This window comes from Macaca fascicularis, chromosome X (assembly GCF_037993035.2).
Source record: "Macaca fascicularis isolate 582-1 chromosome X, T2T-MFA8v1.1".
NCBI classification, from domain to species: Eukaryota; Metazoa; Chordata; class Mammalia; order Primates; family Cercopithecidae; genus Macaca; species Macaca fascicularis.
The window spans coordinates 160,952,203-160,969,652 of record NC_088395.1 but is presented as its reverse complement, the minus strand read 5'-3'; the positions used below and the strand labels follow the sequence as shown (position 1 = coordinate 160,969,652).

General features: G+C 40.0%; 1 protein-coding gene across 7 annotated transcripts in view; it reads left to right on the top strand.

Moving 5' to 3' along the window:
- The window catches only part of F8 (coagulation factor VIII), a 209,992-nt gene that overhangs the window by 187,311 nt on the left and 5,231 nt on the right, over nucleotides 1-17,450 (top strand). For all 7 annotated transcript variants that reach the window (XR_287458.5, XM_045383830.2, XM_045383831.2 and 4 more), the window contains 3 exons: nucleotides 4,849-4,993; nucleotides 6,199-6,347; nucleotides 7,342-7,518. Coding sequence is in view for 6 of the 7 variants with exons in the window: in XM_045383830.2 (XP_045239765.2) it covers nucleotides 4,849-4,993; nucleotides 6,199-6,347; nucleotides 7,342-7,518 (471 nt within the window). In the remaining variant the exon portion in view is untranslated. The remainder of the gene's footprint in view (nucleotides 1-4,848; nucleotides 4,994-6,198; nucleotides 6,348-7,341; nucleotides 7,519-17,450) is intronic.

Here is a 17,450-nt window from a genome sequence, read left to right as displayed (position 1 = left end):
TTATTTTATTTATTTATTTTTTTAAATTATATTTGAAGTTCTGGGGTACATGTGCAGAACGTGCAGTTTTGTTACATAGGTATACATGTGCCCTGGTGGTTTGGTGCACCCATCAACCCGTCACCTACATCAGGTATTTCTTCTAATGTTATCCCTCTCCTAACCCCCCCACCCCCCAACAGGCCCTGGTGTGCGATGTTCCCCTCCCTGCTTCTATATGTTCTTATTGTTCAACTCCCACTTATGAGTGAGAACATGCAGTGTTTGGTTTTCTGATTTTGTGATAGTTTGCTGAGAATGATGGTTTCCAGCTTCATCCATGTCCCTGCAAAGGACATGAACTCATCCTTTTTAATGGCGGTATAGTATTCCATGGTGTATATGTGCTACATTTTCTTAATCCAGTCTATCATTGATGGACATTTGGGTTGGTTCCAAGTCTTCTGCTATTGTGAATAGTGCCAAAATAAACATACATGTGCATGTGTCTTTATCGTAGAATGATTTATAATCCTTTGGGCATATGCCCAGTAATGGGATTGCTGGGTCAAATGGTATTTCCAGTTCTAGATCCTTTAGGAATCGCCAAACTGTCTTCCACAATGGTTGAATTAATTTACACTCCCATCAACAGTGTAAAAGCGTTGCTATTTTTCCACAACCTCTCTAGCATCTGTTGTTTCCTGACTTTTTAATGATCACCATTCTAACTGGCATGAAATGGTATCTCTTTTTTTTTTTTTAAATGGTACATAAAGCTTTATTGTGGTATAATTTACATATCGTAAAATGTGCCCATTGTAACTGTATACATTATTTTTTAGTAAATTTATGGTTTTAGAGCATTTTCATCATCTCAAAAACTTCCCTCAGCCCATATGCAGTAAATTCCCACTACCACCCCTAATTCCAAGCAACTATTGCTTTCATTTCAGTCTTTCTTTTAACATAACTTTTTTTTTTTAATACTTTAAGTTCTAGGGTACATGTGCATAACGTGCAGGTTTGTTACATATGTATACTTGTGCCATGTTGGCTAATATCCAGAACCTACAAAGAACTCAAACAAATTTACAAGAAAAAAACAAACAACCCCATCAAAAAGTGGGCAAAGGATATGAACAGACATTTCTCAAAAGAAGACATTCATACAGCCAACAGACACATGAAAAAATGCTCATCATCACTGGCCATCAGAGAAATGCAAATCAAAACCACAATGAGATACCATCTCACACCAGTTAGAATGGCAATCATTAAAAAGTCAGGAAACAGCAGGTGCTGGAGAGGATGTGGAGAAATAGGAACACTTTTACACTGTTGGTGGGATTGTAAACTAGTTCAACCATTATGGAAAACAGTGTGGTGATTCCTCAAGGATCTAGATCTAGAAGTACCATATGACCCAGCCATCCCATTACTGGGTATATACCCAAAGAATTATAAATCATGCTGCTATAAAGACACATGTACACGTATGTTTATTGCGGCACTATTCACAGTAGCAAAGACTTGGAATCAACCCAAATATCCATCAGTGACAGACTGGATTAAGAAAATGTGGCACATATACACCATGGAATGCTATGCAGCCAAAAAAAAAGGATGAGTTCGTGTCCTTTGTAGGGACATGGATGCAGCTGGAAACCATCATTCTCAGCAAACTATCGCAAGAACAGAAAACCAAACACCGCATGTTCTCATTCATAGGTGGGAACTGAACAATGAGATCACTTGGACTCAGGAAGGGGAACATCACACACCAGGGCCTATCATGGGGAGGGGGGAGGGGGGAGGGATTGCATTGGGAGTTATACCTGATGTAAATGACGAGTTGATGGGTGCTGACGAGTTGATGGGTGCAGCACACCAACATGGCACAAGTATACATATGTAACAAACCTGCACAAAATGGTATCTCATTGTGGTTTTGATTTGCATTTCTCTAATACCCAGTCATGATGAGCATTTTTTCATATGTCTGTTGGCTGCATAAATGTCTTCTTTTGAGAAGTGTCTATTCATATCCTTTGCCCATTTTTTGATGGGGTTGTTTTTTTCTTGTAAATTTGTTTTAAGTTCTTTGTAGATTCTGGATATTAGCCCTTTGTCAGATGGATAGATTGCAAAAATTTTCTCCCATTCTGTAGGTTGCCTGTTCACTCTGATGATAGTTTCTTTTGCTGTGCAGAAGCTCCTTAGTTTGATTAGATCCCATTTGTCAATTCTGGCTTTTGTTGTCATTGCTTTTGGTGTTTTAGATATGAAGTCTTTGCCCATGCCTATGTCCTGAATGGTATTACCCAGGTTTCCCTCTAGGATTTTTATGGTCCTAGGTCTTACATTTAAGCCTTTGATCCATCTTGAGTTGATTTTTGTAAAAGGTGTAAGGAAGGGGTCCAGTTTCAGTTTTCTGCATATGGCTAGCCAGTTTTTCCAACACCATTTATTAAATAGGGAATCTTTTCCCCATTGCTTGTTTGTGTCAGGTTTGTCAAAGAAAAGATGGTTGTAGCTGTGTGGTGTTATTTCTGAGGCCTCCGTTCTGTTCCATTGGTCTATATCTCTGTTTTGGTACCAGTACCATGCTGTTTTGGTTACTGTAGTCTTGTACTGTAGTTTGAAGTCAGGTAGCATGATGCCTCCAGCTTTGTCCTTCTTGCCCAGGATTGTCTTGGCTATGTGGGCTCTTTTTTGGTTCCATCTGAAGTTTAAAGTAGTTTTTTCCAATTTTGTGAAGAAAGTCAGTGGTAGCTTGATGGAGATAGCATTGAATCTATAAATTACTTTGGGCAGTATGGCCATTTTCACAATATTGATTCTTCCTATCCATGAGTATGGAATGCTCTTCCATTTGTTTGTGTCCTCTTTTATTTCGTTGAGCAGTGGTGTGTAGTTCTCCTTGAAGAGGTCCTTCACATCCCTTGTAAGTTGTATTCCTAGGTATTTTATTCTCTGTAGCAATTGTGAATGGGAGTTCACTCATGATTTGGCTATCCGTTTGTCTGTTATTGGTGTGTAGGAATGCTTGTGATTTTTGCACATTGACTTTGTATCCTGAGAATTTGCTGAAGTTGCTTATCAGCTTAAGGAGGTTTTTGGCTGAGATGATGGGATTTTCTAAATATACAATCATGTCATCTGCAAAGAGAGACAATTTGACTTCCTTTTTTCCTATTTGAGTACGCTTTATTGCTTTCTCTTGCCTGATTGCCCTGGCCAGAACTTCCAATACTATGTTGAATAGGAGTGGTATGAGAGGGCATCATTGTCTTGTGCCAGTTTTCAAAGGGAATGCTTCCAGTTTTTGCCCGTGTGATATTGGCTGTGGGTTTGTCATAAATAGCTCTTATTATTTTGAGGTATGTTCCATCGATACCTAGTTTATTGAGAGTGTTTAGCATGAAGAGGTATTGAATTTTATCGAAGGCCTTTTCTGCATCTATTGAGATAATCATGTGGTTTTTGTCTTTGGGTCTCTTTATGTGATGGATTATGTTTATTGATTTGCATATGGTGAACCAGCCTTGCATCCCAGGGATGAAGCCAACTTGATTGTGGAGGATAAGCTTTTTGATGTGCTGCTGAATTCAGTTAACCAGTATTTTATTGAGGATTTTCGCACTGATGTTCATCAGGGATATTGGCCTGAAATTTTCTTTTTTTGTTGTGTCTCTGCCAGGTTTTGGTATCAGGATTATGCTGGCCTCATAAAATGAGTTAGGGAGGATTCCCTCTTTTTCTATTGATTGGAATAGTTTCAGAAGGAATGGTACCACCTCCTCTTTGTACCTCTGGTAGAATTCAGCTGTGAATCTGTCTGGTCCTGGATTTTTTTTTGGTTGGTAGGCTATTAATTACTGCCTCAATTTCAGAACTTGTTATAGGTCTATTCAGTGATTTGACTTCTTCCTGGCTAAGACTTGGGAGAGTGTATGTGTCCAGGAATTTATCTATTTCTTCTGGATTTTCTAGTTTATTTTCATAGATGTGTTTATAGTATTCTTTGATGGTAGTTTGTATTTCTGTGGGATCAGTGGTGATATCACCAATATCATTTTTTATTGCATCTACTTGATTCTTTTCTTCTTTATTAGTCTGGCTAGCAGTCTATCTATTTTGTTGAAGAAATTCCCATTTAAAAAAGGTTATATCTCTGATTAGTGCCACAACATGATGAACTTTGAAAATATGCTAAGTGAAGGCCAGGCGCGGTGGCTCACGCCTATAATCCCAGCACTTTGGGAGGCCAAGGCAGGCAGATCACGATCCTGGATTCATTGATTTTTTGAAGAGTTTTTCGTGTCTCTATCTCTTTCAGTTCTGCTCTGATCTTAGTTATTTCATGTCTTCTGCTAGCTTTTGAATTTGTTTGCTGTTACTTCTCTAATTCTTTAATTTTGATGTTAGGGTGTCAATTTTCAATATTTCCTGCTTTCTCTTGTGGGCATTTAGTGCTATAAATTTCCCTCTAAACACTGGTTTAAATGTGTCCTAGAGATTCTGGTACGTTGTGTCTTCGTTCTCCTTGGTTTCAAAGAACAGCTTTACATCTGCCTTCATTTCATTATTTACCTGGTAGTCATTCAGGAGCAGGTTGTTCAGTTTGCAGTAGAAAATGACTTCACTTGCCCCAGACCTAATAATTTCCCTTGTTCCCACTTCTTCTTGGTGCTTTCCTCCTTTGTGTCTACCATCGTAACATTCATCTAACCATAGTTGTCTTACGTAGATGTTGGGTGCTGTTGAGAAATGCACAAAGCAAATTAGAAGGAAGATGTGATTGACAGAAATTGTTTTTTACTGTGTATTCACTTTCCATGTATTTGTGCTAATCTCTCCATACAGGTCTTCTTTGGCAATGTGGATTCATCTGGGATAAAACACAATATTTTTAACCCTCCAATTATTGCTCGATACATCCGTTTGCACCCAACTCATTATAGCATTCGCAGCACTCTTCGCATGGAGTTGATGGGCTGTGATTTAAATAGTAAGTGCCAAGTCATCCTATATCCTTCTTCCCTCAACTGTGGGTAGGGCGACTAACTGTTCTAGTTATCCTGAGACTGGGGGAGGGTTCCCAGTATCAGGACACAAAATTGTCAGTGCTAAAACCAGCGCAGTCCTGGGCAAACCCAGAAATACCATTCAACCCAGCAACGCCATAACTGGGTGTATACTCAAAGGAATATAAATCATTCTGTCATAAAGACACATGTATACATATATTCATTTCCGCACGATTCACAATAGCAAAGGCATGGAATCAACCTAAATGCCCATCAACAACAGACTGGATAAAGAAAATGTGGTACATACATACCATGGAATACTATGCAGCCATAAAAAAGAATGAGTTCATGTCCTTTTCAGCAACATAGATGCAGCTAGAGGCCATTATCATAAATGAACTAATGCAAGAACAGAAAACCAAATATCACCTGTTCTCATAAATGGGAGCTAAACATTAAATGCACATGGACACAATAATGGAAACTCAGGAGGGGAGAGGTTGGGAGGGGGGTGTGGGTTCGAAGGTTACGTATTGGGTACTACACTCACTACCTGGGTGAGGGGATCATTCATACACCAAGCCTCAGTGACATGCAATTTACCCATGCAACAAACCTACCCATATACCCCCTAGAACCTAAAATAAAAGTAGAAGAAGAAAAGAAACAAGGAAAATTAAAGAGTCACACAAAGTGGGAAGAGCTGGCCAGAAAACAGATAACAATAACAGAATTGGCTGGGCGTGGTGGCTCACACCTGTAATCCCAGCACTTTGGGAGGCCAAGGTGGGCAGATCACGAGGTCAGGAGATCAAGACCATCCTGGCTAACACGGTGAAACCCCATCTGTACTAAAAATACAAAAAATTAGCTGGTCATGGTGGCGTGCGCCTGTAGTCCCAGCTACTCTGGAGGCTGAGGCAAGAGAATCACTTGAACCCGGGAGGTGGAGGTTGCAGTGAGCCGAGATCACGCCACTGCACTCCAGCCTGGGTAACAAAGCGAGACTCCATCTCAAAAAACAAAACAAAACAAAAAAACCAATAACAGAATCTATGCAAAAGTTAACACCTGAGAAATGATATTATGATGACAGTAGCCCTAGAATATCAGTGGAGGCTGCTCAGTATAACTGATGCTGAAGCATGTCCTTGTGATAACCTTCTTTTTTCTTTTCTTTGAGGTTGCAGCATGCCGTTGGGAATGGAGAGTAAAGCAATATCAGATGCACAGATTACTGCTTCATCCTACTTCACCAATATGTTTGCCACCTGGTCTCCTTCAAAAGCTCGACTTAACCTCCAAGGAAGGAGTAATGCCTGGAGACCTCAGGTAAGAGGCAACAGATTTACTCTTTAACTGACTCAAAGCAGTGGCTGGGGAAAAAATGGGGGAAGCCCTTGACTGTTTCTTCCGAGGTATTTCTGTCAACTGTTAGTCCTAAAAAGAGTGTCAAGGAAGTTTGATTATGGGCTAATATCTGTCAAAGAATTGTAGAAGCTAAAGTCCATTTTACATATAAATATCAACAATTAGCTTTCTTTCCAGGTTTCTCATTACATCAATGGAAAGTAAACATTTACTGTGCATCTTAGTATCCCCAGGATGCGTCTAGGGATACAAAGGTGAATTGTGAAAAATTTTGGCCCTGAAGTTGCTTAGAGTTGAATAAGAGAGACTGATTAGCCAATAGAAAGTAGAGGCCTGGCAGCGCGGTGGCTCATGCCTGTAATCCCAGCACTTTGGGAGGCTGAGGCGGGCTGATCACAAGGTCAGGAGTTCGAGACCAGTCTTTTGCTGAGGCAGGATAATCACATGAACCTGGGAGGCGGACGTTGCAGTGAGCTGAGATCACGCTATTGTACTCTGGCCCAGGTGACCGTGCCTGACTCCGTCTCAAAAAAAAAAAAAAAAAAAAAGAAAGAAAGAAAGAGTGAGGCTGGGCACAGTGGCTCACTCCTGTAATCCTAGCACTTTGGGAGGCCTAGGTGGCAGATCACCTAAAGTCAGGAGTTCAAGACCAGCCTGGCCAACCTGGTGAAACCTCATCTCTACTAAAAATAGAAAATTATCCGGGCATGGTGGTGGGTACCTGTAACCACAGGTACTCGGGAGGCTGAGGCAGGAGAATCGCTTGAACTTGGGAGGCAGAGGTTCAGTGAGCTGAGATCGTGCCATTGCACTCCCGCCCGGGTGACAAAGCGAGACTCCATCTCCAAAAAAGAAAGTAGAGTGAGAAATGCTGTGGTATGGTTAAGAGGGATTTGGGAATTTCTGGGAGTAAATGGTTACCAAGAGGCTACTAATCCAACTCTATTGCCCTCAGGTGAATAATCCAAAAGAGTGGCTGCAAGTGGACTTCCAGAAGACAATGAAAGTCACAGGAATAACTACTCAGGGAGTAAAATCTCTACTTACCAGCATGTATGTGAAGGAGTTCCTCATCTCCAGCAGTCAAGATGGCCATCACTGGACTCTCTTCTTTCAGAATGGCAAAGTAAAGGTATGCTGGTCTCCTTGGAAAGAAAGGAAAAAAAAAAAAACCACCTCTCCTAGAGCTTAGCATAACATAACAAGGTTGATATATGACCAAACTTTCAGGGCAACATTTATTAAGTACCTAAGGTAGCAAGACATTGTAAAAGGCATTCTGAGAGAACACGGTGACTTTAAGAAAAAGGTAAAGTACTGAGAAAAGGGCAGAGTAGATCCAAGAGTTGATTCTCCTCATCAGCACCTTGATTCCCAAGCCTTTTTGACCTTTAACTTTAGTGGTCCAGGAAGTCTTCATTCTTAATCTGGGTTTACTGGATAATTCAACAAATTGTGCTGATGAAAAGACATGACATAAACTCTTATCATCCCATGAGTAATGGGGGAAGGAATAGTTCCTCTCTTTGGTATTTTCTATATTCTTTGTTCACTAAGAGTTAACCATGATGTGGTCCTTACCAATCTCTCTAATATAGTCTCTTGCCACTTGGCTCTTTAAGCTCCATCCATACTAAGAAGTTCAGCCGGGCGCGGTGGCTCAGGCCTGTAATCCCAGCACTTTGGGAGGCCGAGACGGGCGGATCACGAGGTCAGGAGATCAAGACCATCCTGGCTAACGCGGTGAAACCCCGTCTCTACTAAAAAATACAAAAAATTAGCCGGGCGAGGTGGTGGCGCCTGTAGTGCCAGCTACTCGGGAGGCTGAGGCAGGAGAATGGCGGGAACCCGGGGGGCGGAGCTTGCAGTGAGCTGAGATCCGGCCACTGCACTCCAGCCTGGGCGACAGAGCGAGACTCCGTCTCAAAAAAAAAAAAAAAGAAAAAAAGAAATTCTCAGGTCACTAAACACAGCACATTGTATCTCATATCAGGCTTTTAAATAGATACTATTTCTTCTACCTGGAACATTTTTCTAGCTGCGCACTACTGCCACTTTCACCTGACTCATTCTTTAAGTCTCAGATAAACATCATGTTCAAGAAGAATTCCCTTATCCATCAAGGCTGGATTAAAGACTTCACCAAACTGGCAGTTTGGTGAACTAAAGTCTAGACATTGGACATTCTAGAAGAAATTCCCATTTAAAAAAGGTTATATCTCTGATTAGTGCCACAACATGACGAACTTTGAAAATATGCTAAGCGAAGGCCAGGCGCGGTGGCTCATGCCTGTAATCCCAGCACTTTGGGAAGCCGAGGAGGGTGGATCACGAGGTCAGGAGATCGAGACCATCCTGGCTAACACAGTACAACCCTGTCTCTACTAAAAATAGAAAAAATTAGCCGGGCGCAGGGGCGGGCGCCTGTAGTCCCAGCTACTCGGGAGGCTGAGGCAGGAGAATGGCGTGAACCCGGGAGGCGGAGCTTGCAGTGAGCTGAGATTGCGCCACTGCACTCCAACCTGGGCCACAGAGTGAAACTCAGTCTAAAAAAAAAAGAAGAAAATATGCTAAGTGAATAGGCCAGACATAAAAGGATATAGATATTGTATGATTCTACTTATATGAGTGTGTTAGTCAGGGATATCCAAAGAAACAGAACCAATAGGAGATTCTCTCTGTCTGTCTGCCTTCTCTCTCTGGATGAGCTAAACTCTTTTAGTTCAAGACTGAAAGCAGGAAAAAGCAGATGTTCCAGTCCAAAGGCAGTCAGGCAGCAAAAATACTTTCTCACTTGGGGAAGACTCAGCCTTTTTGTTGTATTCAGGCCTTCAACTAATTGGATGATGCCTGTCCACATTAGGGAGGGCAATCTGCTTTACTCAGTCTACTGACTTCAGTGTTAATCTAATTCAAAAACACCCTCGGAGAAATACTCAGAATAATGTTTGAGTAAATATCTGGGCACCTTATAACCAAGTAAAGTAGATACATAAAAATAACCATCACAAGTCCACCCCTTGTCAATGTAGCACCCACCATACACATCTCCTTTGTCCGTAAATAGAGACAGAAATGAGGTCCTAATTCCACCTAACATGATATGACAAAACTTGACTGGTATTGATAACTACCTTCTTCTACTACCCATTCTGTGTTGACTTTGCCTTCAGCAAGCATCTCAGCTGATTGTGGTTCTTTACCTGATGGGGTGACCCGAACCTTTATTCCTGAAGAGCGTGGGCCATTAGTAGTCCTGCATGGATTGGGTTGCTGTAGTTTCCCATTGACCAGAATCATAGGGTGTGGTAATAGTAAGAGATACTCTAAGGGATCTATTATATTCTAGACACACTCTTCCATACCTCCATTGTGAAGTAGTAGTCCAGTTTCCTTCCAGGAAGGACAAAACGCTGCCCCTTCCATGATTAACATATTCTAGTGTAATCAGCCTGCTGCCAGATAGCTGGCTGATCATCCTGGGAAATACTGCCATACTGGGGACTCTGTGTTTGTCTCTACTGCTATCAGATTGGGCCCTTAGCAGTGGCCATAGACAGGTCAGCCTTGTTGAATAGAAGTCCATGTTGCTGAGCCCACGCATAACCTCTATCCCTGCCACCATGGCTACTTTGTTCATGAGCCCATCAGGCAGTGACATAGGTGGCTGAGTAAAGAGGATGACTGGTATCCACAGAACAGGTCATCATATCTACTTTTTTTTTTTTTTTTTGAGATGGAGTCTTGCTCTGTCACCCAGGCTGGAGTGCAATGGCACGATCTCGGCTCACTGCAACCTCTGCCTCCCGGGTTCAAGCATTTCTCATGCCTCAGCCTCCCAAGTAGCTGGGACTACAGGTGCACATCACCACACCTGGCTAATTTTTGTATTTTTAGTAGAGACAGTTTCACCATGTTGGCCAGGCTGGTCTTGAACTCCTGACCTCAGGTGATCTTCCTGCCTTTGCCTCCCAAAGTGCTGGGATTACAGGTGTGAGCCACTGCACCTGGCTCATCATATTTACTTGATTACTGAAATCCTTATCTGCTGAGGTCACCCTTTGTTGAGCACTCACATGGGACATAAATATCTTCACATCCTTCGCCCATTCAGAGAGATCTGTCTGCATACCTCTTCCCCAAATTTCTTTGTCACCTGTTTTCTAATCATGTTCCTTCCAAGTCCATATCTGGACAAAGCACTGACTACAGCCCATAATTTGACATATAATTGCACACCTGGCCATTTCTTCTTCTAAGCAAAGTCCACAACCAGGTACACTGCCTAAAATTCTGCCCACTGTCCTTCATGGATATCTCAGTTAGAGACTGTCCACTTTTGTGTAGTACCTGCATATCATGCAAAACCATTGGTAAACCAGGTCCAAGACTCCTCTTCCTCTGTAAACTGATCATAGGGAACTCCCAATGAGGCCATAAGTGCAGGCTGGGAGAGAGAAGGCAGGGTAGCAGAAACAGGCACCATGGACATTTGGGCTACTTCTTAATGTAATTTACATGTGCCTTCAGGACCTGCTCAGACCTAACCATGTATATACCACTTCCATTTGATGATGGAGTGCCATTATTCATACCCAACTTTATGGCTTGGTAGATCAGATAACACCTAGTTCATGATGGGCAGTTCAGGTCACATGGCAACTTGGTAGTCTGTGGCTAAGCATTCAGTATCTACTAAGGCCCAGTTGTAGGCCAAGAGCTACTCACAAAAGGAGAATAGCTATTCACAGAGGATTACAGGAGGATTTCTCACTATAATAGCCCCTGCTCCATAAGTCAGGGAACCAATGTGAAGATCCTGCTAGCTGCTCAATGTATCTGTTCCAATTACGCATTCCAGGACTGCGGAAATAACCACAAGATAGGCTCACAGATCCTCTGCATCCACTTTGAGATGGACTTGAGCTAAAATTCCATTGATCATTTGACCCTCCATAAGCCCATACTCTTGACTGGTGGACCACAGTGACATTTTGGGTCTCCAGAAATTAGTGCCAGTTCAGAGCCATTGTCCAGTAGTCCCTAAAAGGTCTGATTAAGTATTTTTCTTCAATGCACAGTTATTCTGATAGAAAGGCCATATGTCCCTTTGGGGAAGGCTGAGAGAAAGTAACAGTATTCTTGGCAGTGTACCAGAGTCCTTCCTCAAGGAGACTGAGCCTCCCCTTCATTCAAGTAGTGCTGGATCTGTAAACTTGCTCAAGTCTGGGAATTGATTGAGAGGCCGTAACTCTGTTTTTATTATTCAAGTTAGACTTTTGTTCACTTGACCTAGAACTTTTCCGCTTATACAGATCAAGTATTTGGTAGGCATTCTATCTATATCTCATCTAGGAACACTATAATCTACTAGCCAACACCATAGTCATACTATTCTAATTGCTGCTTTGACTCTGCTATCCCTTATGGTAACCACACTTACCTTGCCTTTGGCAGTTGAGTGCTGCCCCTTTTCCCCTGTCACCCCAGGATCCAATTATTCCCATCGTATTTAGGTTTTCTAATTCAGTGAACGCAGGTCCCGCTGTAAGGTGTCACCTACAGAGAAGAGTGATCACAGAGCCCTTCGAGGATGCTGAGGTTCCTCTGACAAATTTATTTCTCAAAGTAATGGTGAGATCTGTGTCTTCTGAACTCTCCCAGTGTTGGTGAGTAGGTCTTAAATGACAAATTAACTCAAGCATTTCAATCTCCTTTCTTCTACGTTAAACCAGGGCAAGTTTGAAATTTCTAGTTTGCTCACTGTGGGCCATCTTTTGGTCTGTGTTTCAGTCAACCAATTAAACCGTTAGAGGCCTTCCTAATTCCCTGAGATGCAACATTAAATCCAGAATGTCTGCTTAGTGGGCCCATGTCAATAAATTTGGCCTAATCCAACTTTATGTGCCTTCCACTATTATCTCACATCCTTAGTACCCATTCCTATACATATCCTCTGGATTCCTGTTTGTGTAAATTAGAAAACTCAAGTCATTCTTTTGGAGTGTAGTGCATCTTGTCATGGGTCACCTTCATACCTCACCTCGCCTGCTGGGACTTGAGTGTAGTTAGAGATCTAATAACAAAGAGGGGTGGTAGGGTGGGTCCTGAAGGCAATCAGCATTATCTTGCATGGCAGTTGCCTCAGGGGAGGCCATTACAGTTTCCGCAGGCAGTGCAGGGTTAATCCACTTAGACTGGAGTGGAGACACTGCCACCACAGGGATGGAGAGACAACTTTCACTGGCAAAGAAGACTCATCAATATTTAGGAACTCAATGTCCCCAGCTTAATCAGGGTCTTCCACACATACCTAATCCAACTTATAGTGCCCCATTCTTTCCCAATCAATGCCCTTGCTTTAACAGTAGAAACCCTGCAAAGCTGGAAGTTTGACTTGCTTTGTAATTCAGTTAGTCACGGGATGAGATTTGGCATTTGATTTTCAGCAATCTCAGCTCTGTGGCTACAGTAGATAAGGGTCTCCTTCAGGGCATACATAGAATCTGTCAGGTCATTTATGCAGCTCTTGAGCTGGGAATTCAAATTTCTGAGCTCCTCCTTTTCTTTCATCACTTTTTCCAGCAACATTAGCAGCAACCGACTAATCTCATCATTTCATTAGTTTGACAAATATGTTCATAAATGTCAATATACATAGTCACCAAGACCCTTGCTTCTTATAAGTAGTTATTAGGAGTATCCAATGGAGATATTTTGCATATACATATATTTTGAGATGGAGTCTCACTCTGTCGCCCAGGCCAGAGTGCAGTGGCGTGATCTCAGCTCACTACAACCTCCATCTACCAGGTTCAAGGGATTCTCGTGCCTCAGCCTCCCGAGTAGCTGGGATTACAGGCACCTGCCTAATTTTTGTGTTTTTAGTAGAGACAGGGTTTTGTCATGTTGGCCAGGCTGCTCTCGAACTCCTGACCTCAGGTGATCCATCCGCCTCGGCCTCCCAAAGTGCTGGGATTACAGGCGTGAGCCACTGCGCCCAGCCTGGCCTGCATATTTCTATTACCAGATCATGCCGTGGACAATTTTTACTACTGAAAATAGTCAGTAGTGTCTTTAAATTTCATCAGATTACAGAACCAATTCCAGAAATCCAATAACAAATGTATAAAATTTATCCTTGAAGTTCTGTTCCTTTAGAATCACTCTTGGTGTGAAAATCTATATTAGTCATGGTTCCCAAAGAAACAGAACCAAGAGGAGACACACACACACACACACACTTATAAGGAATTAGCTCATGTGATTATGGAGTCTGACAAGTCTCAAGATCTGCAGGATGAGTTGGCAACCTAGAGACCCCTGAGAGCTGATTTGTAGTTCCAGTTCAAAGATCAGCAGGCTGCAGACCTAGAAAGAGTTAAAATGTTTTAGTTTGAGGCCAAAGGCAGAAAAAAAACAAAACCGAAGTCCCAGTTTAAAGGTAGTCAAATAGAAGGAACTGTCTCTTACTAAGAGGACAGTCAGCCTTTTTGTTATATTTAGCCCTTCAACTGATTGGATAAGTTCCACCTACACTGGGGAGGACAATCTGCTTTACTTAGTCTATCAACTCAAATGTTAATCTCACCACAAAACACTCTCACAGACACACATAAAATAAAGTTTAATCAAATATATGGGCACCCCATGACCCAGTCAAGTTGACACATAAAATTAACCACCATAATGAGGTATCTAGAGTAGGCAAATTCATAAAGACAGAAAGTAGAAAAGAGGTTACCAGGGGCTTGGAATGGGGAGGAAATGGAGAGTTATTTTTAATGAGTACAGAGTTTCTGTTTGGGGTGATGAAAAAGTTCTGGAAATGGATAGTGGTAATGGGTGCACAATATTGTGAATATACTTAATACCACTAAATTGTACACTTAAAATGATTAAAATGGTAAATTTTATGTGTATTGTACAACAACAAAAAAGGCTATATCACTGACAATACATTGTTGTATTTGGCAAAGAAAGGGGAATCTCCAGCCCCCTCATCAAAAAAAACCCCACAAACTTCCATTTTAAAATAATGAGCTGAAATCATAGCAGAGAGAGGTGAATAATGAGCAAATATAAAAAGGAAGACCTGAAACTCTAAACAGCTCCTCATTACCCGCTCCCCTCCAGGCCCTGGTAACCACATTCTACTTTTTGTTTCTATGAATTTGACTACTTTAGATACCAAATATAATAAATTTCTATATATCTATATATTTTTAACTCCATAATATATATATATTTTTATATATATTATATATAATATATATATTTTTATATATATTATATATAATATATATATTTTTATATATATTATATATAATATATATTTTATATATTCAAGTAACAAACTTTTATATTGTTTAAAAGGTAAATGTTTGTTTAGATTTACACACATAGTAACCTCTTTTTTGTCTTTATTATTGTGTTTCAACCTCTGGTTGACAGAGTGAGACTCCATTTCTAAAAAATAAAAATAAAATTGTATCCTATTTAAAAAAAAAAAAAAGCAAAAGCAAATCGTGTGCATTTTATAAAAGGCATATCTAAAACATTAGATACAGAAAAGTTGCAAGACAAAGATAGGAAAAGAAGTTATGCAAATATCTAAAAGATATCGATTGCAGCTCTATTGATAGCAGAAAAATAGACTTTAAAGCAAGAAAGTATTACTGGAGATTAAGAATGTGATTTCATGGCCAGATGTGGTGGCTCACGCCTGTAATCCCAGCACTTTGGGAGCCCAACGCGGGCAGATCACGAGGTCAGGAGATCAAGACCATCCTGGCTAACAAGGTGAAACCCCATCTGTACTAAAAAAAAAAAATACAAAAAATTAGCCGGGCATGGTGGCAGGTGCCTGTAGTCCCAGCTATTCAGGAGGCTGAGGCAAGAGAATGGCATGAACCCAGGAGGTGGAGCTTGCAGTGAGCAGAGATGACGCCACTGCACTCCAGCCTGGGCGACAGAGTGAGACTCCGTCTCAAAAAAAAAAAAAAAAAGTGATTTCATAATAATCAAAGGTCTCTGAGAAAATAAAATTTGAATTTATATTATGTAATTACATAGCTTCAAAATATTTAAAGCAGAAACTGATAGAAAAAGGAAAATGGACAAATTCACAATTTAGAGTGCTAGATTTTAACACATTTCTCATCAAGTGATGGAACAATGTATAGAAATAGAACAGTTAACAATTCACAAGTTTGATCTTATAGACATATTTAGAAAATAGCACCTTGAAATTGCAGAATTACACATTCTTTGGAAGTACACAAAGGAAACATGTTAGAATTTTCCATTTTAAGCTACAAATAAAGTAGTCTCAAATTTCAGATAATATAAAACATGTTTTCTGGTCACAATACAATTAAAGTAGATATAAGTAAGAAAGAGATAACTATAAAATCTTCCTATGTTAGAAATCAAGAAATATACTTTTAAACCCATATGTCAAAGAAGAAATCACAAATTAGAAAATATTTTAAACTGAATGATAACAAGGCATGACATATTAAAATGTGGGAATCAGCTAAAGCAATACTTAGAAGGAAATGTATAGCCTTAAAAACATATATTAGAAAAGAAGAAAGCCTGAAAATTCATGAGCTAAGGTATGTCTCAAGAAGCTAGGGGAACAGCAAAATAAACCAAAAGGAAGTAGAAGCAAGGAAATAATAAAGATATGAAGTAAATGAAGTAAAAAAGAAACATACAATAGAGAGAATAAACAAAACCAAAAGTTGGTTCCTTGAAATTGACAAACTTCTGGCAAGAGCAATCAAGATGAAAAGAAGGCACAAATGATATCAGAAACTTTAAAAAATTGGACATCAATAAAGATCCCACAAAAATTTCTGCCAATATAAAAAATGAGAATACTTATTAATCTTTTAACAGTAAGTTTGGAAAATTAGGTAAAATGGATTAATCCCTGGTAAATACAACAAGAATGAATAAAAACCTTGAAACTCCTAAAACCTTTGAGAAACTGAATTTGTATTCAAAAATCTTCCCGCAAAAAAAAAATCCAGATCCAGATGGCTACACTAACTACATTCTACCAGTTTTTCAAGGGAGAAATAATATTAACCTTACAAAACTTCTTCCAGAAAATGGAAAAAGATGGTATGTTATTCAATTCTCTTATAATAATAGCATAACATTGACAACCAAACCCAACATGAACAGTATTAGAAAGGAAGATAATAGGCCCATTTTATTCATAAATATAAATCCCAAACAAAATGTTAGCAATATGGATCCAAATTGGATTTATGTTAGGAATGCAAGGTTGGCTTATACATTAGAAAACTGATATAATTTATCACAGTGATAGACTGAAGGATTATACATATTGGACATCCTAAACAGTGCAATAAGATGAGAAAAAGAAGGGAAATATGTAAGGATTGAATATGATGAAAGGGGAAAACTCATTGTATATGGAAGATATGATGGCATAGATAGAAAATCCAAAGGAATTTATATATAAATTATTAGAATTTAAAAAATTTTTCAAGCTTGCTGAAAACAAAATAAATACCAAAATTAATTGTATTTCTGTATACCAGAAACAGTTGGAAAAATAGTTTTAAATAGCATTTTAAAATTCCAAGCACGAGTCACACATTCCTGTCAGATAATGGCAGCTGCCTAAATCTCTCCACACAGTCTTCAAAAACCATACATACACATACACACACACAATTTTAAATTATGACTAAAACCACCCATAACCCATCTACAGAATAACCAGAAGATAAAAAGTACTGAAAGTTTATATTTACAAGTAGAAAATAAATCTACAAATCTAGACAACCTTGCTCCAGAGAGAAACCCTGTCTCAAAAAAAAAAAAAAAAAAAGAAAGAAAGGAAGAAAGAAGAAAGCAAATGTTGGAACTTAACTGTCCTATAAAAACAAAAGTGAATCACGAAATCACAAGACCCACAGACCTCTTTGGTCCCATCTGTTAAATAAATTGCACTTCCATTTATCAACAGTAGAGCGTACTCCTGGCTCAGAAACCTAGTAAGGCACCCAGCCCTCACGTCTG